This window comes from Cygnus olor, chromosome 19, assembly GCF_009769625.2.
Source record: "Cygnus olor isolate bCygOlo1 chromosome 19, bCygOlo1.pri.v2, whole genome shotgun sequence".
Lineage (NCBI taxonomy): Eukaryota > Metazoa > Chordata > Aves > Anseriformes > Anatidae > Cygnus > Cygnus olor.
The window spans coordinates 6,494,837-6,519,134 of record NC_049187.1 but is presented as its reverse complement, the minus strand read 5'-3'; the positions used below and the strand labels follow the sequence as shown (position 1 = coordinate 6,519,134).

Genomic DNA, 24,298 nt, shown 5'->3' with positions numbered 1-24,298 from the left:
AGCTGCCCAGGCATGCCTGCACTGCTGTGGCAGCAGCCAAGGAGGGGGAAAATAAAAAAACAAATCTGTGCTTGGATACAGCGAAACCTGTCCGCGAGGCTGCGGAGAGCACAGCACCAAACACGGGGGCCTGTGTTGTGAAGGGGAGGAGGAGCACAGCTCATGCGACATTGGCTCTGCACTTTCTTTTTTTCCTTAAACCAGCCAAGGGTTGCCTGCCACTCAGTTATCCAGGGATACGTTCCCCAGGTAGATGTTTCCAAAACACATAATCCTCCAGGATCCTGCCTTCCAAAACCGAGCTCGTTAAGGCAGAGGAGGAAAACCACCTCCTTCAGTGCCACGGCCCAGCTGGGGCCCCCAGCAGCAGTGTGCCCGCGGGGCGAGCTCCGGCTGTGCCCTGCTGCGAGCAGGAGCGATGCAGGATCCGCCAGGAGCAGTGCAGGATCCTCCAGGAGCGATGCAGGATCCTCCAGGAGCGGTGCAGGATCCTCCAGGAGCGATGCAGGATCTGCTGTGCCCAGCTGCAAGGAGGCAGCGAGGGTTGTGCTGCCCGCCAGCACCCCTTGCAGCTGCTAATGGGGTGTGGGTGGCTTTTAGGGACAAAGGCCCGCCTGCCACTCGTGCATCAACCCCCTCAGATTTTAGTTTTGCCCCCAAAGCTGCTGCAAAATGCCCTGTGTGACCCCTTTCTTCCAGCAAAACACCTATTTTTGTGATATTCTCCCCGAGCTGTGGTCGTGGTGCTGTAACCATGCTGCAGCAGGGGGGCCCTGCATGCACGCAGCGCATGACACCCCCAGCAGCTGGGGCAGGAGCACGGCTGACATCCCACACCCTCCCCGTGCTGCACAAGCCTTCTGGTACAAGCTCTGCTGATGCAAACCTGGTGTTGTAGGGATTTAATGCTATTTAAAACTCTGCCCTGTCTCCACCACTGAGAACACTGAATAGAGAGCTCGGATCTCAGAGGAGAGAAGAGTAATCAGAAACTGTGCAGGCCCGTCACTTTCTCTCCCTAATTAGTAGCTTTAACCCTCCTATTGCTTAAATAACACCACTAGGAGCATTTTCTGGGATGCAGTGACATTTCCACAGCCAGGGGAACGCAGCCCCGGCCCAGAAAGACTCCTGGGGCTGGTGGGTTTGAAATCAGGCACCGGGGCACAAACCAAGCTGCCCAGCCAAACGTGAAGCATTCAGAGGCGACCCTTGTGCCAGCAAAGGGGCCGGCTTGTCTGCTCAGAGAGGACATCCAGCGTGGGGCCAGCCCTCGAGAGCAGCTCTGCAAATCCCACTGGGGCTCCCTCCCAGCCCTCCTCGCCCCTCTGAGCACGCAGCCTGTGCAGCACAAGCTCAGGATTTTTCCTTGCTCACGGCACACCCTCTGCCTGCTCCCCAACGCGCTGCCATGGAAATCCTGGAAGCGCCGGGTCCCGCAGTGACATTTGCTGCCTGTCACCGCCGCGATGGCGCAGGTGGAAGCTGCTGCCTGTCCCCCAGGGGCCGGGAGCACGCTCCACGCCTCGCCGCGGGAACCGCGTGGGCTGCGCAGCCAGGTCTGCGCCCGCAGGGAGCTCGTCCTTCCCCAGGAATTCACTTCGGGGTTTAATAAAGCAGCGAGCTCTTTTTTTTCCCCAGGACACAGCGGGGCCGCTGGGCTCAGGCACGCCGCCTTCGCTCCACGTGGGCTGGCCGCGCTGCGTGAATTTAAGGAGCATCCCCAGGCACCATCACGGGGCTTCCAACACGTCCTCGTTGATTTTAGCATCCAGATTAGGGTCTCCTCGTCACAACTGCACTGCATGTAAGCAGCAATGCTCAGCCCCCTCCCTAGTACTCTCCAATTCACAAAAAGGCCTTCTCCTCCCTTCTCCCCCCCTGCAGATGTGTTCAGATCTGAAACCCGGCGGTGCTGCAGGGCTGAAGGAGCCAGGGGTGCAGCCTGCGGGTCCCTTGGGCACGGCCAGCACCAACGCTGCTGGCATTTGGGGACAGGGCAATACCCAGAGCTTGGCCAAATGTGCATTTAGATGGGAACTGGGGCAGGAGCTACCCCGGGGAACCTGGTTCTGGAGAGGGCAGCGGCAGGCAGCCTGAGCCACGCCATGAACTCAGCGAGCAGAGCACACACAGCCCATGCCGTGCCTCCTGGGGAAAAGCCAAATTTTGCTATGCCTGAAAATCAGGGAGTCGGGCGGCAGCGAAGGCTCAAAGCCTAGGATGGGGGATGAACACACGCGCGAGGTTAATTATATCAACTGCAAAAAGAGCGGCTATTTTAAGGTTAATACTTAATGATCGTGAGTCAGAAAAAAAAAAAAAAAAGCAAAAGAAATCATCGGCGTCAGCGCTGGCCGCTCCACCAGACAAGCTGTGGTCACTGCTGGCACAGAGAGCCGCTGAAATAGTTGCTTTGGAGTTGAAAAAATTCCAGCGGAATGAGTTCAGTTTCCTGGTGCCACAGCCGCAAGCCGAGGAGGCAGGAACGCGTCAGCTGGGCCCGGTCACATCCTCGCCTCCCCTGGTGTCACCCTGGGCTCAGACAGCAGTAATTGTACTCACGTGTGTGGTTTCATGGCAAGGGGGCTGCGGGCAGATCCAAACGGGGCTCTAAAGCTTTGAGCTTACCAACCAGGGGGTTTCCGACGCTCTTTTAGGCTTTACAAACGGGTGACTGATGCTGCTCTTGCTTTGTCCCTGGTTTCACCGCAGGCCGCGTCAAACACCCAGCGCCCGGTCCTGGCAGTCACCAGCACAATTGCTTGGATAACTGAGCCACACACGGCTAACAGAGGCCTCCGAAATCAGGCCTTATGACCCCAAACTGGGACACGAACACCAGCAGCTCTACTGGCTATCACCAGGATAAATTTAGATAGCACAGCCTTTTAGTGCCAATACGTAGCATGGTTTTGGACAAAGCACAACCGACACGAAGCACAGCGGATCTTTGGGTAAATGGCTGCAGCAGCAGTGCCTGCGGGTTCTTCTCCCAAGGAAATGGAGTTGTAGATGGTGAAACTCTGGCCGAGCATGGAGGAAGGCCTGGAGTCAGGCACCACCACACACAGGCTGCCCATGCAGCCGCAGGACTGACGTGCAGCCGATGCGCTGAGCGTTACAATTTGCTACGCTATTAATTTCTCTGCTAAATTCTATTTTTTTAAAATTATTTTTTCAAGACTATTCTCTTCACAGCCTCCGGGGCTGTCATTGTTATGCTAACGTGGGAACCTGCAAGGGGTGGCAGCGGGAGCCCATCAGCTGCGCTCGTGTCAGTGCCGAGAATTTGGCTGAGACAAAGCCAAGCAAGAGGCAGCGGCGCACGATCTTCCTTGGTGGCACGTCACAAATCCCAGCTGGCACCTGGGAAAACACCTTCTCTTCTTTTCTCTTCCCTTCCCGCAGTGCAGGAGCCACAGCCCAGCCTCCTGGAGCCTTCAAACGCCGCTCGCTACTGGAAGCAGGCAGCACCCTGGTGGGGAATAGAAAAGTAAAGGCTCCTCACGCTGCCAGCCCAGCACGCGCTGCGCCGCGGTGCCTGTGCGAGGGAAGATGCCAGCTGCACGGGTAGCAGCAGCTTCTTGCAGCCAAGACACCCCAAGACACCCCCACAGCTGCCACCAGCACCCTCGGGGCTGGAAGAGGGGTTGGAGAGGCCGCTTCACCACCCTGCGACTGTGTGAGGTTACTTGGGCACCGTTCGCCAATTCTACCGCCCTGCTCCAACAGATGTTTTTACCAAAAAAAAAATCTGAGAGAAGCATCCCTGTAAACGGCAAGACTGAGACCTAAAGCTTTTATCTTTAGAAATACACCAGAGCCTTCAAAATAGGGAAGCTGCTTTCCTGCCTCCATCCCTGCTCTGAAGGTAGCTCGGTGGCCGTCCATTAAATTCTCAGCTGAGAGCACTTGCAGGGAGCAGTTGCGGTGGTTTTCGCTCCACGAGCCAGATGGAAGGCAGCCTACTTCTGAGATTACCTGCGAGTCGTGTTCGACCATCAGCTTCTTGGTGCAGGAAGCCTGCCGGTGGTGTACACCCTGTAGGTGGCGGTGGCCCTGCTGCAGCGCAGCCCCAGGAGCAAGGCAGCGCTGGGCACTGCTCCCCTTGGCTGCTTTTAACACAAGAAACAAGCTTTTGGAGCAAGCTTGGTAAGCAAACGGTGCTCTCCAGCTATTTCTGTCCACCCAAACCCCATTGTGCTATAGCTGAATTAAAAAAAACCTCAAACATGCAAAAACCTTCTTGTACCTATTTTCAAATTTCATCGCCATAAGAGGTTGTGCGGCTGCCTCCCACAAGGCTGCTCTGATTCACGGTTCCGCACGGGCACTGTGGGGCTGGTAAATCCCAGCAGATATTTCTGCTCAGCTTCTGCAGCAGCAGTTGAAACCTCGACTGCCCAGGAATACAGATGAGGGAGCACATTTCCCAGCCTCGCTCTACCGGGGCACGTCAGCGCTCCTGCCAGGCAGCAGCCCAGCTCACTCAAGGTATGCGCAAGGTTTTATGGTGAAACTAAAAGGAGCCTCCACGCCAGCAATTAGGCAGGCAATACGCTTCCCACAGAGATAAGCAAATGGAAAAAGACCAAGTCAGGCATTTAGTCCAGCTCACGGCTGATAAGGGATTGTTCCCCGCAGTATATTTAGGAGGGATCTGTCCAGTCCGCTGTTCATTATCGGAAACAACACACAACTTCCTCCATTTCTCCGGGGAAGATTGTTTGCAGCAAAACCCATCTCCTTGGCAGAAGGCTTCTCCTGACATCTTTTTTTCCTCTGCTTTCACCTCTCCACACCGCAGCCCTCGGGCCCCACTAACGAATCCCCAACCTGTTTCCACAGCTCTCCCCGTGCAGCCGTTTTGTATAGCACTGCATCGTCTTTAATCATCGCGTAGTCAGGCTTAGAGCCTTAACTCCTGTAATCTTCTGTCATTGCCCAGTTCTCTCATCTCAGTCACTGCAGCTGTCCTTTGTAGTCCCTCCAGTTCGGCCAACACCTCCCGGTATGAGATCCATCCTGAAAGAGGAAAGTTTGGTTTCTCCCAGGAGATGCGGATCAATACCTTCATTAAGAGCTGAGCCAGGTGGGGGATTCCTCCCGACTTCCCAGAGCTCCTGTGGAACAAAGCATCCAGAGCAGCTCCACAGGAGAGGCATTTTCAGCCAAGCAGCAGCCGAGGCACCAACAATCACCTCCACACCCTGCGGGAAGAGCAGGGGGTGGATTTGTAGGGTGACAGACTGCCAGCGGGCTATTGTACTGCCCTACAAAAATGGCTTGAGACCGCAGATGGTATAGAAGATCACTGACTAAGAGCAGTCTTCCTGGGAAAAAAAAAAAAAAACCACTTGTATTTAAGCTTGCAGCAGATGCCCCATGAGCAGGAGCCCCCAGCTCCTCCCACCGAGGATGCTGGAAGTCTCTTGCCAAGCTCAGTGCAATCATCCCAAGAGGGAGCAGTAAGCTCTAAGCTCTCCGCTCCATTTTGATGCTCACCTATGCCACCTAACACCACCCTAACAGCCCCCCCGACATTCCTGTTTATTTCATTCAGCAGTACAAGAGTCATCTTATGCATTGTGTCTCAGCCATCCCACTAGAAATATTCTCTGGGGGGAAGCAGTCACAAGAAAGCAGCGCCACCCCGAGTTACATTATTTTCCATGAATGGGACTGGAGAGAAGAAATGGAGAACATGCAGTTCCTATTATTTCAGACACACGAAAGCCTTCGGCTCCTGACTGAGGACCCCAGTATCAGGAGCAGCTGTGGCAACGCAAGCTGTGTTATTACCTCGCTGTTCGAAGCAATTTGTTTTTATTGACCATTCGCTATACAGGGCACCACAACACACTCCTGCTCATTAGAGTCTGTCAGTCAGAAGGCAAAAGAAGGGAAAAGCAAGGTTTAAAGAGAAGAGATCTTCGCAGTCATGAAGATAATCTTGCTAGAGCATGAGCGCTGACAGCAGGCACCCTGTGCTGCGACGAGGAGCTGCACGCGATCAAGACCGCTCAGAATTTCAGACACTGAAAGAAAATCCTCAAAGCAGGTAGAACCATTTACCTCCTCTGGTCAGGACACCCACAAACGTGCATTCAGACACGGCACACTCAGGGAAGCTTTGTTAGGGCTCTTGTTTATCCTCACCCCTGTGCAGTTCCACCAGATGATCCCTGCCTGCAGTCAGCCTGAACCACACGGAGCTCTGTTACCGTTAGGGCTCGCCTCCCACCAGGAGGACAGGCAGAAATCAAGATTTTTCTCACATAACCCACACTTGGTCTCAAAGCTCAGGTGTGTCTTTTCACAATTCAGTCCCACTTGACATTCCCTTCCATTACAGCTGAACTGGTTTTGGTCCAGTACAACCAGCTCCCCTGGAGCCCCGTGTAGTCCATCAGTGATGAGTTTGCTGCCACTTCATGGGGAAATGTTTTAAGGTCAAATATACAACGGACAGAAAAAGCAGAGGATGTGCAGTTGGGAGAAAGCAAACCCCCAAGAACTACCTGCATGCAGTTTGTTTTATTCTACAGCAGGCTATTAAGTCCCAAACCCATGTACTTTTTACAGTTTAGCTCCCCAGTAAAACACCACCCACCCGAAAGCTCCAGGCGATGCACAAACGGCTGCTTGGGATTTGCAGGGAAGAGAACACAATCTATTTCTGGCACTACCCCTCGGTGGTAGCTTGGGAACTATAGGATAAACTGTAAAGCGTTCTGAAGACCTACATTTGGTGATGAAGGCCATATGCTTTTGAGGCAGGGGGTGGATCGTCAGGGAGGGCACTTATGGAAATACTCTGCCCTCCTCGTCCCTGCCAAGCCAGGCAGCTTGCAGAACTGAAATGCACGCTCAGACCCTGACATCTCACAAAGAGAACTACAATAGTCCCCAAATATCCTCAGCCTAGCCTAAAATCAAACCTGCTCCTTTCTTTAAAGCAGTACTTCCACGGAGATAATGGCACTGGATAGACAAGGTTATTATGGGTAGAAACCTGTATTTTCAGTAATTTGCCTCTGGTCCCAAGGTTCAGAGCACCAGCTCTGTGTACCCCCTTGCCCAGCAGGCTGACACCGAGCCCTGTGGCACAAGGAGACCCCGATGCTGGCTGGCAGCAGCGAGCCCTAGCTGCATCTGCCTTCCTGCCTGGCTGAGCCTGCAGGGCTGGGAGAAATGCTTCATTCATTCGAGACTCAGACCACAGGAATGCTGCTGATGTTCACCTTGCAAAGCCAAAAGGCTTCTCTCAAAGATGACGGGTACGCAGCTGATTTTTGTGATTTGGCCCCTGTACCCAAAACAATGTTAACGGCTGCAAGGGGATATCAGGCATGGGGAAAATAAGGACTTTAAAACCAAAGGTCAGCTCGGTTACTAGCAGTTCAGAAGCAGAAAACAAGATGCGTTAAACTTTCCAGTCATTCAACCTTTATTTTATACATTTGAATCACAGCAGGGAAGCCAAGTTGCACAGACCACCCTGATTTGTATCTGTCTTGCTTCTCTTCAAATACCGTTTGCTGTTCTTTTAATAAAGCTTAAAAAAATACTGAAAAAAGTTACTTACACTTCCGAACATGAACTGAAGAACAGGATAGTTACTGGTCACCAAAAACCCTGAAAGAGGACCTTGCTGTACAGGAGAGTCTTTGAGCTCTTTTGGAGATCATTTACTAAATGAATTCAGAGCTACGTTGTACAAGGTGCCCTAAAGCTGCTTAATGATACAAGAGGATCTGGAATTAATTATTAATAGGTACTGAAGGGAAAGGGAGGCCATTTAGGCCCATCCTCTGTTTTGATGGAGCAGGTACCAACCCAACACGCCAGTATCCTAGCTACAAGAGGAAGTGCTTCGGACAACGTGGAGGTCAGGCTCTACTTTATTACACAGAAAGCAGAACACCAAGCGAAATCCCACAGGAAAATATTTATTAAGAATTGTCCTTTCTACAGGATTGCTGCAGTCAAAACATAAATGGGTTCTTCAACCAGTCAACCTACAAGGAGTGACTCTTTTCCTCGGCCACTTTCTTCTTGTACCATCACTTCCAACAAGTGTAGCATCTCAGTATTTTTCTTAAATCCTGTTCCAGCCACTTGCAAGTACATATCATGCAGAGTTCTTACAGGATCATTGCTATTTCCAAGCAAACTACACGGGGGAAAAAAAAATGCACAGCTTTCTATATTACTAAGTGATTAATAAGCCTAACAGCATCATACCCAGCAGCTACAAGAGAAGCCAGATTAAACTGATTTAGCAATCAACCCCAGGGAACACGGGAACATTGGTCAAGTGCCTCTGGGGAGCACCGCCTCGGCTTTCGTGAAACATTCGGGTTACTGAAGTTACACACAAGGTCACAGGTTTTCGGCAGCAGAAGTCCAGTTATGTTTCACAAATCACTGTGCCTTCCACCTACTGCAGACCACGTCTCCATGCTTTTTACAGAAGTGAAGAATGGGGAAACAACTTATGATTGAGATGGAGGTCACAATGCAGAATCAATAAAACATTTGCTGTAAAGTAACAGTAGTCTGTTAGCTATTGTTACAGGTCAAACTGAAGGAGACAAACGAGGCAGACTGAAGGAGCAAGTGTTTCCTTCAATACCTGCGCTTTTACCTGATTTTGTACGAGCTAAGCAACTTCAGTTCTCATAGAGCTCAACAGAACCTACAAATACCCAGTATTTGCTTCTAATGCAGCCAGGCAATTTTCAAATAGACACACACTTTGTCCATTTGATCGCCACTGTTCAGCCTGCATTTCTCCTCGTTAAGAGAAGAGTACCATAAGGAAAAAGAAGAGTTAACACATTAAAAGCCTTCCATTGGACTTTCACCAAGTGTGCACACTGGAGTGGTTAGGACGTGCCCTTTCGTGGCCAGCAGGAACGCTACAGCGCTTGACATTTGGTGGATGCACGCTCACACTACAGAGTCCACCTAGTTTAGAAAATACATCTCCTACCTTACTAGCTCGAAGACAAAATACTGCAATGCAGCAAATTTTTACAACATGCTCCCAGGGTATGCCAGCATGGAAATCCAGGGACAGGGCAGTCAGATGGAGAGAGACAGCGAACAATGCACTGCGCAGACCACAACATGCTGAGTTAGATGACAACATTAAAGAGCATCTTAATAGGACAGCATGTGGCTTCTTCAGCTAGAACTGCTGCGTTTTGAGGAAGCAGCAGCAACGTTCCAGATGACCCCATTATGTCTTCCTATCTTTTAATGTGTCTCTTGATGAACCATCAAGGAAAATATTTTCAAGTCTGAAGAATGCAAGAGTCTGGCAGCTGCACTGCAAGGTTTCCTATGGAAGACAGCTTACTGAACAGTTACAGCAGTAAGGAGGAGTCCATCAGTGGCGTTTGTATGCCATCATCAATAGGGATTTATTGGGGCATAAGCTGCATTACAATTGGAGAATGAGCCAATCTTTTTTCTCTGCAGAGGGTGCCAAGCACTCCACAGCAGCAACATATGTGAATGCATTCATAGCCATTTACTCAGCACTGCGCCAGACCTCCCTTCCCAGGGCTCCTCTCAGCTATACTGCCGTATGCCCAGTGATTGTTTTGGCTGCTTGCTTCCGTAGGAGGCAGACAAGGAAGTAAGGCCGCATCCCAGGATGATCTGCACAGCCACAAGCAGCTCTTCCACTTTCCCTCCCTGTGAAAGAAAGGGAAAGTCTGTCTTCCTACCAGACTGACAGCAGTCAGCACATGAAAGGCAACCACTGCGATTATCCCGCCTGGCGAGCTGCTGCTTTTCACTAGCAGTAGTCATGCACTTGTCACTTGTGCAGATGTGGGTTTGCCTTGGGAGGAAGGGGGAAGGAGCAGTCCTCCCGTTGATGCTTTGTGGCACAGCACACACCGAGCCGTGCACAAAACTCAGCTGCAGCCACTCTCTCCATCCTTCAACATCCCAGCCGCTGTCCAATCCAACATGCAACCTCACAAGGCAGATTTTTCAACCTGCTCTGAGGACTTCTACGCTATAAAGGGGAAATTCACTTTGGACATGGCTGCAGTAGGAAAATACACCTTTTTCTTTTTCACTTGTATATCCACATATCATTTATTTTTTAATGCATAGGTCTGACAAGTCACTGTTGTACTGCTGGCTAGCGCCCTGCATTAAGTGCCAGCTGAAGTTGGTTGTGCAGCTGGTTGCTGAAGCTCAGAAAGCGAACTCCAGGAACAGCTCTTCTGAGAACACTTGCAGAGTCCTACCGTAGCTTTTCATGTCAAGACAAAGTCACCCATTTCTTGGCCTCTGACTAGGAAGGCAGGGTCTTGGCAGACACAACTACACTTTATGCAACGTTAGCAGAAAAGTGCACATAAAGAAACCTGAGACTAAGGTAAAAGCATTTGTCCTATCAGCGGCTTCACTGATGCTGAGGTACGGAACCGACAGCTGTTTGGAACCAGCTCAGCCCACGCTGGGACCCCAACACAGCCACCGGTGTTTTGGAGCGAATCACACCCATCAGAATTCCCCATTCCATCCACAAAAGGCATTAAGAGGTTCTAAGACAGCATCGTGTCTGGATTAACAATGTGTTATTGCACTTCTGTTCCTGACAGCAAATCCTTACATACCTCAGTGCTGACAGACTTTGGGTCTCCTGGACTACTCCGGGCAAAATTTACAGCCTGTTTGAGTAGCCCTTTGGGAGCAAATAGTGACACTTCCCCAGGGACAGAATAACCGTGCAGAGAAGGAGAGGATCACTTTTTCAGCTATCGTATTTAACTGTATGATGTGCTGGGGCTGCCTACATTTGTTTACAGTTTTAATTTCTCACACCTCAGCTACTTAATATGCAAAAGAATTTCTCCTACTGAAGGTCTAAAAGGGTGTTACATGATGTATGAGCCTTTCCAGCGGTGTAGCCTCTGTTTTCACTAAAACTTTATCTTCCCAAGACCGCGACAGCAAAAGTCAAACCAGCACTGCTGCAATTACTGTGCAGTTACAGCTGAGGAGAAAAATACAGAAGAGGACTCTGCACCAAGATAAGAGGGTTATTCTTTTGCTTTATCTGAAGAAAAACCAGTTCCAGGTATCAAAGCAGGTAGATTCATTTATACCACTTAGATGATGAATAGAATCAATACCGGGAAAAGAAGCTGCAACTGGAGAAAACAACGCTGCTCTTCAAACAGCAAGTCTTGGTACAGAGTGCTCACTTGTTAAGAGCTCTACAATCCATGTTCAAGACTGAGAAAGTGGTTCAACGTTTCAAACAAAAAACAACCCTGCAATAAAAAAAAACCTCACCCGCTTCTGAACTTAAAGAATGAAAAAAAACTTGCTGTAGGCCTTTAATCAGTTGTGCCCCAGAGATGCAGTCCCCTCAGTCAAAAAAAAAAAATCTCCTAAAAGTGTTTGTAAGACATCTTGGCACATCTGAAGCTCTGTGATGATGCCTGTCCCTGTCCCTGTATGTCTAATACCTCCACATGAAGATTAAGGCTTCATTAGGTCAGTGAGTTATACTTGATTTATTTTTCTTAAAGCCTATTCCCATTACATCCGTGAACCACTTCCGTCCTCCCACAAATTAACAATCCATCGCTATGCCCTACTACTACAGCTACAGGCACTGACTCGCCTTTCTAGCGATACCCAGAGCACTAGAGATAACACACTGCATTTGTAACATGTCTCTAAGTTTAGACTCCACTGCAGATTTGCAGCTGATAGATAAGACTTCTGTACTCCCAGGCATTGAACGTTCTGGCCATAACCCTCTCCTTTCCTGAGGAAAAAAACATTTATGACTGGGAGTTGCACTTGCCTGGTTTTCACAGCAATACCGTTTTGACCAGTTCAGCTCACCTTAAATAGTTCTATCACTACATAGCCAGAGATGTACAAGTCGCCATCCAGAGAGGCCAAGCAACTCAGGATAATGGTGAGCCAGAGATTCATGCTGCGGTACATTTGCTGGACAGATTTCTACTGGAGATCCTGGTACTGCTTACACGGTGCCAGGAAGGAGTGTCTTTTGAAATACCTTGAAAATATTTCAGAATGCAGATCGAAGTACTTTTGGCCACAGCTTAAAATTCGTTTAAGACTGCATGGCAGACCCCTAAGAAGTAAGCATCAGTCCTACACCTCTTGTGTACTTGTCACGTGGGCACGAATCAAGAGCAACCCAATTGACAGTGGAGAATTTACATTAATGCTTGTTGTGCTACAGGCTGATGTTTTCAATGAAACCAGTTGCTTGCTTCCTATACACCAATACATTTGAAAACCTGACGTGTTCAAGTGGAAACCTGCAGGAATAAGAGAAAACACTTCTCAGTGTTCCCACCGATGTGAGCACTGGTGGAATTCATCTGATCCAATACCCCATTTAGTTTGTCAAGTAACTGCAGTTATTTCTACTCATTTGTTTTGCTATATTTTGTCCAAGCCAAAAGAAGAGTTAAAAAAAAAATACTTACACCTCTTTTCTTCTTTTCCCCACCTTCTGTGATACTTTGCATTTCCCAGCATACGTTACATAGCGTGTGTATATATATATGCACATTATATAAAATATATACTTTACATACACACTAAAGGTCTCTCTTCACGTTAAAATTACACATTCTGAAGAACGCAACTGCAAACAATTCAGAATACCTAACTGATCCAGAAAGGGGAAAAAAAGAATAAGCCACCCAAAATCCCTAGGAAAGCTTCACACTCCTTGCAGGTACCAAGAGATCCCATTTTCTTACGATCAGAGGAATAGTTAGATTTCTGCACTGCTTTGCTCCCCCTACACACACCCCACTCTGCAGTTTCAGTGTTGGGAAGTGCTAGTTGCTCCCTTTCCACTGAGTAATATTAATAAATTAAAAAAGTTTCTGCAAAAGTGCTGCCTTAGTCCAGTCCATCATGCCATGCTTTCCCACTCGCCCCGCGGCTCTGCTGAACCATTCACCACTTTCTTGACCTTCTTCATGCCCTCCATTACTCCAGAAGTCGTCACCCTGGAAAAGAAGGAAACAACATCAGAATTTGAACTGCAACACTCATTTTGCCAACAGCCCATGCTTTTCCTGCACTTATCAAACAACATTTCTCCCAAGTGACTCTTTACCCAGACCTACCAGTCTTGATGTCCTGCCTTTCCTATTGATACCATTTTGTCGACCAGGCATCATCCTGGACACACCACTGATGGGTGTTGGGAGCAATGCTGCTGTCCTTGAGAGTCTCAAGACTCTCCTCATCTGTCATTAAACTAGAACAGACATATGTAGGCTGGCTCACAGTTTCCTGTTCAGACCAGGTGTCACAGCATTGAGAGAGGGCCAATCCTTTGTGCTTGGCAATGGGAAACAGAAGTCCCAACAGCCTTGGTGTGCCAGGATCTGCTACAGCTGTCTAGACAGGAAGAACTACCACCGAGGCCAGCTGACTTAGTTGCAGTTTTATCATAAAGATTGTTTATCCATTTATGCTTTACAGGGTTCAGATCAAAATAAACTACAGCGTGCTTTAGAAAAAAAGGTTCATGCTTATGGATCCGTATGCCAACAGTAACCACGCCACAGTCCCATCTACACTGCTTTTACCTCCTGAAGGAGCCACCCTCAACCAACCCAACAGACCAAAGAAAACCAAAGTAGCAGACTGCAGAGGATCAGAGCAAGAACAGAACGTAACATCAGAAACAAACGTTTAAGACACTTGTATCAGTACAAATGAGTGCAGCTCCTTAGTTAAAGCTTCTTCTCATGGTGGAGGAGATAAAATCACGATGGACTGGTAATAGACAAGGTCTAAACTGCACTCAGCTGAAACCACATCATTTAGTTTCCTTCTCTAATGTAGGGAAAGCTGTATCAAAACAGTATCAGAGACACTGCAAGGGAATAAGCATTATAATATTTGCTCATACTCAAAAGAAGTATGGCGTTGTTTAGTAAATAACCAGCTGGTATCACATTAAGTTTGAGCAGCTTGCTTAGAAACTTTTTGCTCTATAGCTGAGCACCCTTAATTCTGTGCATTGGACTTGCTGCTGCATTTGCAATGCTTTTAACATGTACCATGTCTTATACAAATGCACACGCTGTGGACGCTGCCCCAAGTGAACATTATTAGCTTAATGCACACCAACTCCTGTTAATAGCAAAATTACTCAATGAGCAGCAACAAAACAGAAGAGAGGTCATCCCATTTATACCAATCCAAGTCTGGATTTGTCGTTGCAATCTGACCATTGAACTACAAAGCCTCATAATGCTGTTCAAACACTAGGCAGACCGATCTGTTTATCCAACTAGAACAGCACCACTACTCTCACAACCACCTTGGCTTTCCAGCAAGCTCTTCAGTCCTGTACCTTTCTCCCTCGCCACACAACACAGGCTATTCACATGCACCAGACATTTGCTCTGTTCTTTTGCACAATATGATTCTCATTCCACACAGGTATTTTTTTTCCTACAAGTGTGCTGCAAAGGTTATTTTGGATGCTGGAAGTAAGAATAGCAACAGTTCAATGCATTCACAAGGGATGCCTGGAAGCATACATAAAACTGTCCTGTTCGATGTCACTGCTGTCAGTCTGTGTGTGCTTTCACCTGCTGTTTACCATGTAAGAATATTTGATCAGACTAGCTAACAGCATTTTCACAGTATCACCCAAGAGAACTAATCTTCAGATACACTCTTCTGACACCGCCCTTAGTCCCATACTAGATATCAGCTTCTGTTCATGTACTCTCTAAGAATAATTTACCCAAACAAAAACTTGTACATTTTGTCATTCTCTAGTGGTGGCAAAATTGGGAACATCAGTGGTTAAGATGCTTTGGAATGGGTCTAGATAAGTTTGTGTTCAAGGAAATAAAAAGGGCCAGAAGAGCACAGATCAAATACCAACTTTATTCCCTATTGAAATAAAAACCAGGGAGATTAAGCAAGCAGGTTGCTTAAACAAGAAAGACAGAATTAGTAAATGTTCACCTGGAAGAGATCACATCAAGCTTTTCAGCACAGAGAGCATACAGATCTCAAGTTTTCCCTGTTGACAGTGGTTTTCCCACAGCCACACAGGAAAAAACTGGGGAAACATGAGCTAGACAGATCTATCAGCGTAGATGCATAACTAATTGGAAAAGCATGCATTGAGATGTACTTAATGGTTTCCTGTCAAAAATGAAAGAACATTGAGTGTGGTTCCAGAGAGGTCTGTCCTGGGTTCACTTCTACTCAATATCTTCAGTAATTGCCTGGGTAATGGAATAGAGAACTTGCTTATTAAATCTGCAGAAGACACTAAGAGCTACATATTTGAGAACAGGACTAGAATGCAGAAAGGTTCTGGCAAATTGAAGTAATGGTCTGAAAATTATGGGACAATGTAGAAAAACAACTATAAAGTTTACTCTTCAGAAATAACTGACTTCATAACTACAGAGTAAGGAGTTGAGTATCAATTCTTCAGGGATGAGTTTAAGATTATAATGAACTACAAACCAAAAAAAGAAAAAGAACCACTACCATAGCAATCCAACAGCAGTCCTACTAGGATATATAAATAGGTGCTTTGCACATGCTTGACACCAAAGTAGTGCTAACACTTGACTCACATCTAGTAAGATCCCACCGGGCACAGAGTCTAGATTTTAGCACTGTACTTGAATGCAATTACAACCCATTATACATCACGAAGATAACAAAAACGATCAGAGGTTACAGCTCAGGGGGAAAGATCCATTTCCTACATTCATGGGGGGATAGGACAAACAGATACATACTGAATTTGCAGCCAGGTAAAGTCCTGCTATTTGTTTCCTGCACCCCCGTGCAATGATAGCACAGAACTGTGAGAGATTTTGGGAGGTGGGTAGGGTAAATTCCTCAGTGAAAATTAAAGACTGCCTGTCTGATTAGTGCTATTCTTGTCTCATGACAAGCGATCAGCATAACCCTTAAGGCCTCATTTTCTCAGACTGTTCATGCACAATGGGAAGTTCTCTTCCCTCTCAACATTAGTTCAGACAACATGCTTTAATGCCCAGTAAAATAAGGGCAGCAGCACCAAGATCAAGAACACTGCAATTCTCAGACTAATGCCCTGGGCAGTCTCTGAACTTGAGCTCTGACCTGCAACACTGCAAGTAAACATTCCTCAGCTGAACAGTTTGCTGAACTGCATTTCTAGCCCACAGATCAGTTGTAGCTGAAATGCAACAAATCCCCCTCACTAAACCATCTCTCCAGAGAGGACTCTGTCACAGAGAAAGAAAATCACTTCCAATGAAGAGCCTCATGAATCAGCCTGCCATGAAGCACAACCTGAGAGAGAGAGAGCAGAGAAAAGCAGCCAGCCAGGACGTTCAGCCTCAGCGCAGAATAGGCTGCCTCATGACACAGCAAGAAACTCCAGATCCCGAGGTATAAGCAGAGGTAGGTCAGCATTACCACAGCAGTTCACTATGTTGAGGTTGTTTGTGGTGTTAAGTAAACACAAAGTCAGCCTCCAAACACTCAGTAAAACGGATTTACTGAGTAAAGAACAAAACCGTTAATGTTTTTTCCTTCAATTCTTCCTCCCACGTAAGTATCTTAACCCCACATGCGTTTATGAGCACGATTTCAACCCAGATCTGTAGAAGAGCTCTTCTAAAGCAATGCCTACTGAGCTAATGAAATAACTTACTGCAAGAGTAAAAAACCAAAACTGCTTCCTCTGCCCTTCCTCACCCCACCTCATCTACTGCACCGTTTACATTTGTGTTCGTGCCCCAGAAATGGCATGAGGACTGGAAGCCTGACAGCTCTTTCTGCCAAGTGTGGCTGCACCTTTTCAAAGAGAGAACTTTAATCTAACAAACTGTCAGCAACAGGCCCACATACTGACAGAACAGGCTAAAGAAGCTGCCCAGCACAGAATGCACAGAGAGCCACTTTGTTGAAGATGAATGGCTATTGACCCTACTTGAAAAAGAGCAGGCTGGTCCTTAGTTCAGGTTTAGTCATCCTCTCCTCTCCACCAGGGCAACTTCTATTGAGTCTGGTATAATTGAAATGAGTCTTAAAACATTTGTGGATGCTTCCTCTCAAGACAGGCGTGTGTTAGCTGAAAAAAAAAAGTAGCTTTACAAGCTTATTACAAGTCACCTTCACTGTTCGTGATTCATAGAATATTTTTTGAGAATTACAACAGTCTACAGAGGGAGGACTTGTGCCTCACGTTGCTTCTGTCACCGACACCTAGATTTCGGATTTTTCTTTAAGCTCTGCAGATTGCCACACTGTCCTTAGCAATATTTACATTTACTGCCACACAGAGCTTTGTATAGTTTGCATTGCAAGAAAACAGGCATAAACTAGAGAGCTGCACTTCAAGCATCCTATTTTTCTTGCTGGAAGACAAGCAAGCCTGGAAAATAGACTTGCTGATCATACAGCTCTCCCCTCTATTGGTTCATGGAAATGTTGAGCCTAAAGAAACTGAATGCTTTTGCAGCAAGCTTTCTTTTCCCTTTTAAAAAAAGATAAATAAAAACCCTTTTAGAAAGCAAAACCACCTTAAAGCCTGGAAATAAGACATGGAAGAACACCACGAATTTTGCAACCTTTCAACTCTTCTGCCACAGCATCTGAAGACAAGTGGATATTTATCACATGAAAGACAAAACACTCATACAATGGTTAGTCAGGATGCTGTCAGACACTTAGTCACTTGCTTGAATAAACCTTGATATTTTTCCCTATAGAAACAACATTTAATATTCATAAAAGCAAACACAGGACTACCAAGATCAAGTCAAGAAGAAACTTTATACACATGCATTGCAGTGCTTCACCTATCACAGAACGTGTACACATCATGCTTCTGAAATGTGTAAGCTTAACCTCCCTGATGCAGCTAGGGAACGGAAAACAAGACACTTAGAAATTATCCTCTGCCAAGTGCCCACATGGAATAAAACTCATAGTGAATCAGATGAGAAAAAATCCAGCAAGGCTAAGGGGAACAACCCACAAGGCACAACAATGGAAACTCCCAAGGCAAAGACCAAAACGCCTTACTAGGAAGAGGCTCACAAAGAATTCTGATCCTCGAGTTTCTAGCAATGTCTGTATCACTGCTGCAAGATGTAAATCACTTGATTAGTTCATTAAACTTTAAGCTTTTTCCTGGCAGAGCCTCTAAAACTGAGCAGCTTCTCCAGTCCAGTGAAATCACTACATGTGAGAAATGCTTTATTATTAGGCCTAACAAAAACACAAACAAGTAAAAATTCATTAAGCACACAATGCAAAGTTAATTTCAATCTAGCAGGCAATCTTGCAGGAGCTCATTTCTGAACAACCACAAATCCTGCCACATCTTCCAGTTTAGATATTGCCTTCCTAACGAGGATGTTTGCTTACCAGCACCCAGACTGAAAACAGCTTCTTGTATAAACCCTTTAAACACCTTTAAGTGATAAGTAATGTTATGGTCACTTGGATTCATCTTTCAACAAAGAGGTTTTTATGAACCCAAAGCAAAAAATAACTATGCATTTGGCAAGAACATCTCTGTTACTGGAGACATTTCTGAGCATTAAAGTCCTTGGCATGACATTTCAGGCTGGATTCCACCTCACGCATCTATCCTTGTAGCAATTCCCTAGTAAGCTCCATTTCTTCCTGAGCTAACTATGAGGGTAGCAAACATACTCTAACTTTTTTGCCCCTGCAATAAAAATTGGAGGAGTGTTGATTTATTTCACACAAGAACAGGTAAAGGAGATTTGCCAAACGGGAAAGAAACTCTCAGAAACAGACTTCCGTGCCTGCACATGAATTGCAGCTATGCATGAAACGCATAACTACTAAGAGATTAGGGTAGCCCTGCTCCTACAAAGCCACAGAGTGTAGCAATTATAACCATGTTCAACACTTCCAGCATGCTGCACATCTTAGAGCAGTTTCTATCATAGAAAACGAGTGTCATTTCTGAAACTAAGTCCTCAGAAAATCACTGCAAAGGAAATGACAGGGATTAGGCTGACTCCCTCTTTATAGTTGCTCCAGAGTAATTCAGGTCCTACTGCATTCGTGGTGCCTCGTGGTTTAGCAGCAAAGAAGTGAACTGTGAAAGGTACTGTTAAAACCCCCATCTCCTTACTTAAATTTTTGCAGAGCTACAGACTGACCTCCATGGTAGAAGGGACCTTACATCATGCTCATTTATAGTCAGTAGACCGGTAGTTTATTTTTATGATTTGTTTGGTGGTTGCTTTTTTAACTACGAAGATTTATTTTCAGACACACTGAAAATACAGCGTTAATGACAGTCTATAAGGTATGTTGATGTTCAGCAACATAGTTTGCGTTTAATCTGTTTAGCCTGGCACTTCTCTGAGCATCTTTCTGCCCCATGAAATGCTTTACCAGCTTATTCTACTCTACTGCAATAGGTAGCTCAGAGATTCCTAGGCATATCACAAGCCTCTTTGGTAGTTTAACACACACCAAATAGACACCTCATCTTTAAATATGCAAGCAGAACCTAATCTTTTTTTCAAATAAAGACTTAGAGATTAAAACAAACTGTTTATAAACATTAGTTTTCTCAGGTCGAGTTGAGAGGTAAAAGAGGGAGGTTCTTACACAGCTTCCATCTCCAAATCATCCTCATCATCTTGAGAAAGCTGTAGATATGGGTTGTCTGATGCTGGACGGAACTTGTACCCAGTGAGGACAAAGAACACAAGTGTGGCCATTTCATCCAGCAGCTGTAAGTAAAAACACAAGATTAAGTTCAGTCCTGTAATCTTTGACAGTCATGAAACACTTCTCATTCATAAGGTTCAAGATTTTATGGCCAAGAAGCCTGTGCCATAGCAGAAATAAAAAAGCAATTCCTGTTCTGTTATCATTAATCCCAGGCAAAAGGCTGTCAAGCTCTTTGTTCTTCCAGCTTTCCCTGTCACTCTAAATACAGTTACGACTCTAGACATCACTCCAGTGCTTTTAAATAACTACAGCAAGACTTGGCTTTTAAATTGGAAAAAATACATATCCCAAAGTTGTTTGGTATTTTCAACAGTTAATGTATTCCAAAGACTCCCTGCACAGTTACTTGGATTATACGTTAAGAAACCAAGTATTTAAAAGTCACTAGGCAAATAAAGCCTGTAAGTGGAAAAGCAAAAGCCTATTTCACTGGCTCCCTGGGGCCTCAATTACACAGGGCAAACCTGACTAATTTTTTTTTCCTCTTTTGTATGTTCTTGATTAACTTCCTTCAGATATTTTTAATTTTAAAAGACTAAGATCAATAATGCAATTACTTTCAGACATCTCATGTGTAATCCAGCAACCTTGCTGGACAAACATAAAACTAAAAATACACTCCTGCCACCAGGAGCGATCAGTGATAAAAGTCAGGAGAAAACAGGGTGCAGCATTGTGCTTTGAGATGTTCTACCATAACATGAAGAACCCATTATGGATTTTTTTGGTGCAGTCATATTTAAAGATTACTAAGAAAAAAAATCAAGGAATGGATGTATTTTCCTTTGCAGACAAATACCTGGTACAGCCACTTCCACTGGAATGGAACAGCAATCTTTATGAGAATTGCAATGATCCGTGTGAAGTAAATGTAACACACAATCTGTGGGAAGAAAAAGGAGAAAGCGTGTGTGTGAACAACAGCATCATCCTGACTGAACCTCTTTTTCCAGAAAAATAGCTGAAACAGTTCCCAGACAACTCATTATGTCAAATTATGCTCCTTCAATAAACATGGAAGATATGGGCTGTGGCTCTGCAGCTTGTTGAACATCCAAATGACTCAAGCTGTTACTAACAAATTTAAGTTACATCAGGAAAATGCTTTAAGTGTCAGGATTTTGTAGAACTGAAGAATCAGTACTGTAATTTATTACTCTTAACACTCATAAGAGTCTGAAATGAGACCGCTGGAAATCATTAAGAAGGCTATGCTCTCTTGGGAGGTATGCTCATGGCTCCCACTGACTTAATCAGAATCTACACGCATGCATCTCAAGGCACCATTTGGTCCCATGTTTAGTTTAGCAAGTTTATAGTACGTTATTCAAGCTCATCAATTCAACTGGCAGCTGAAACTGTCTCCAGAGGAAATCAGTAAGCATTACAAATAGCTGGAGCCAATTTAAAAGATAGAGGGATGCAACTGCTTGGAAAAGAAGGTAAGTTGCTCTGAGGATTGTAACCCAGTTGGCCAAGATGCCAAAGAACAGCACTGCCACAGATCTAGGAGCATCTCTACCCCATTCATCAGCTATGGTAGCTTCAAAGAAGTAATCCATCACAAGGCTTGAACAACTTTGAAGCGCACTGTATGCATGAGTGCAAGATTTTTTTGTTGTTGTTGTTTTTGCTTGTTTACTTACCATAACATAGTAATGTCTGAAGAGCTTCAGCTTTGCTAGGTTAATGGCAGCTGTCAAAAGAACAAAAGTTCATCAGAAAATTAATCGAAATGAGAGTTTCTCCTGATGCTTGTCTACAAGGTAAGACTGTGACCAAGACTACGACTTGGGTAATTCCACACTAGAAGTTTTTTCCCCACAGCCTGCTGGGTGCTCTGAGGAATGCTAGTCTGGCTTGAATACATATTGGACAATCCCTAGGCTGTGGCGAATGACCTCTTAAAAAGGCAATTCAATGAGATCACCTTTACACTAAGTTTTACATATACACACACAACCTACAGCATAGAACCTTCCTCTAATGCTTATCTGTTAACTACTTACTGTTGCCTTAGGACTGCCACAAGGGCCATGCTGCTTGACACTATCTCAAAGCTGCTCACATCAGCTAAAGGCAGAGAACATGTCAGGAAGTACTCGATAAAAGACAGAGGTTTTCTAGGAGGCAATCCTGCATCCAGGAACCATTGCATCTTGTTAAAATACCCTGCTGCTGTTCAACAGCTAAGCTGTATTCTCCATCACTCACTGCTCAGTCATAATTTACGAGTGGAATGGGGAGACATACTACCCAGTTCGCATGGCAAATGCGTGTTTCAATCACAAACCCTGTGCGCTACAACCCCAAGCTAAGCTGCATTTATTGGACAGATTACATCAGCTCTTGAGGAACACGGCGCATATTCATGTGAATGAGCAGAGGTCAACACCAGATGGAGCAGCTGTCAGCTCTGGTTTAAGAGTCAGGTTTTAGAGGTGCAGCAGGATAACAGATACGGACTCCTGGTGGTTCTGTGACAACAGGAGAGGCAAAGAGTCCAAGATATGTTGACAGCATGCAGAGATGCAATTTAGAGCCAATGAACACATGTTGCCAGTTAGAAAACACTGCCACTCTCTTACTTGTATTCCCTCCAAGCCCTCCTTCTGTTTAAGGGAGATGGAAGTACAACACATGGCGCTTCAGTTTACCTGTGCTCCCCCACAGAAAACATCTGCTGCAAAAATCACATCTATAAAACACTGTGTGCATTTGCACATCAGATCTCTCCAAGGTTCACAACAATGCAAAATACAGTGTTATGCATCACAAAGAGAAGGACTAATGACTGCAATAAAACGTTTCACTTTGTGGCAAAAACAGTGATACGTTTCTTATGAAAAGGTAACTTCAGATGTACCACTCAAATTGTCTTGTATGTTCCCACTACATAAGTTCCAGTAAAGACAGATCATTTTGTTACAAACCTACTTCATTTTATCTAGAAACCAAGTGTCACTTTCCTAAACTTAAAACACTTCCCCTGGAACATTACAGGTAAGCTATGGCCGCCCTGAGACAGATACAAACCCTCCTCCAGTGGGCACAAGATCACCACAGCACCTGACTACCTGAAAGCATAAGGTGACTGGCAGGTGAATAAAACTCGGCTAAAAGTTGTTCTGATTTAGTACTGCCCAGCAGCATGTCAGTTAAGAGGAAGCAGAGCCACAGCTCCAGAGGGAGAAAAAAGCAAACCTTATTTGGGAAGGAACACCAAATTTGCTTTCATGCAGCTAAAACTCGTTCCATGGCACACTTATCCGAACGCCAGACAGGCTGCGATGGCTTTAGGAGAGTGTCCTTGTGGGGGCAATGTTATGGCACAAACTGTGTATCAAGAGCAACACTGGCTCTTGATTTTGGGAGGATGGTTTCTTGTGGACTGCATATGAAACACTGAACATAGAATAGCACTGACTCTGCAACGTGGGGTTCTGGACTCCAGAACGCAGTGCCCAAGCTGTAGGCTCACATTTGAAGAGTATCTGCAGTCGAGCACAAAGAGCACTTCCCTGTGCAACAGATGCCAAGACTTGCAACTGCTAGAATTAAATCCTAGATAGCTAAATCAGCCCTGAGACATTACCTTGCTCACAAATGCTAGTTTCCCACATTTAAATAGCAAAAACGTATGGATTTTCATAGGTCTAGTCCTCCACCAGACAGCTTAATGTTAGAAGTTTTCCATAATACAGTTAGAGAAAAATTAAAACATAAGTATGCAGAACTAACTCACTAAATCATGAAGCACAGAGGCAGTGTTGTCCTATTTAAAGAATTACATTAAGTGTGACCATGAACATCTTGTGATTCACCACGTATCGGTTTGTACAGAAAGATCTATTTTGAACTCAACGCATCCATCTCAAAGAACTGCTACCAACTGGTGCACTGACAGGCCACGAGAATTCCCAGGCTTTGTAGTTGAAGGAACACCAACTCAACAGCTGTGATTCAAACTGCCAGTCCATCAGTGTTTTAGTCAACAACCGAGTGAGCTGGGGAGTCATTTCTGTTGGATTCATGCGGCGCACAGGAGGAGGAAAGGATAGCGAAGCCAAAGATCTGGTTGCCAACTCAAGCATCACAACGCACTTCTCTCTCAACTGGTAGAGCCCAGCTCAACATCTCACCTGCCCATCTGATAATCAATACCAAAGAGTCATAGTGTTACATCTAGATAACTGGAATGGCTAAGCATGGAAAAGAAGGGTGAGGGGGAAAAAAAAAAGACAAGAAACACCAAAAAAAAAAAGACTGCAGAGGCACCTTTGGAAGCTGGCTTGCTTGGTTATCACAGCCAGGTGCTCCCCCATAGTTAACAACTTCAGGAATGCTCCTGTCCACTGTCAGATTCTAGAGTCAGTATTAATGCACAGTTACAAAATTCCACCAGTTTTTCTAAACAGCTCAAAGTTACAGCACACTTTCTTCTGAAGAAAGTCCAAAATCATCCTTGCTTGTCATCAGCAGCTTGTGAATTGTT

At 45.7% G+C, this 24,298-nt stretch overlaps 1 protein-coding gene across 3 annotated transcripts in view; it reads right to left on the bottom strand.

The window, feature by feature from the left end:
- Positions 1–7,441: 7,441 nt before the first annotated feature.
- The window catches only part of GPR107 (G protein-coupled receptor 107), a 40,928-nt gene continuing 24,071 nt past the window's right edge, over positions 7,442–24,298 (bottom strand). For all 3 annotated transcript variants that reach the window (XM_040531385.1, XM_040531386.1, XM_040531384.1), the window contains 4 exons: positions 21,450–21,499; positions 20,603–20,686; positions 19,678–19,802; positions 7,442–13,043 (listed from right to left, as the gene is read on the bottom strand). In XM_040531385.1, coding sequence (XP_040387319.1) covers positions 12,947–13,043; positions 19,678–19,802; positions 20,603–20,686; positions 21,450–21,499 — 356 coding nt within the window. In that variant the 3' untranslated portion in view covers positions 7,442–12,946. The remainder of the gene's footprint in view (positions 13,044–19,677; positions 19,803–20,602; positions 20,687–21,449; positions 21,500–24,298) is intronic.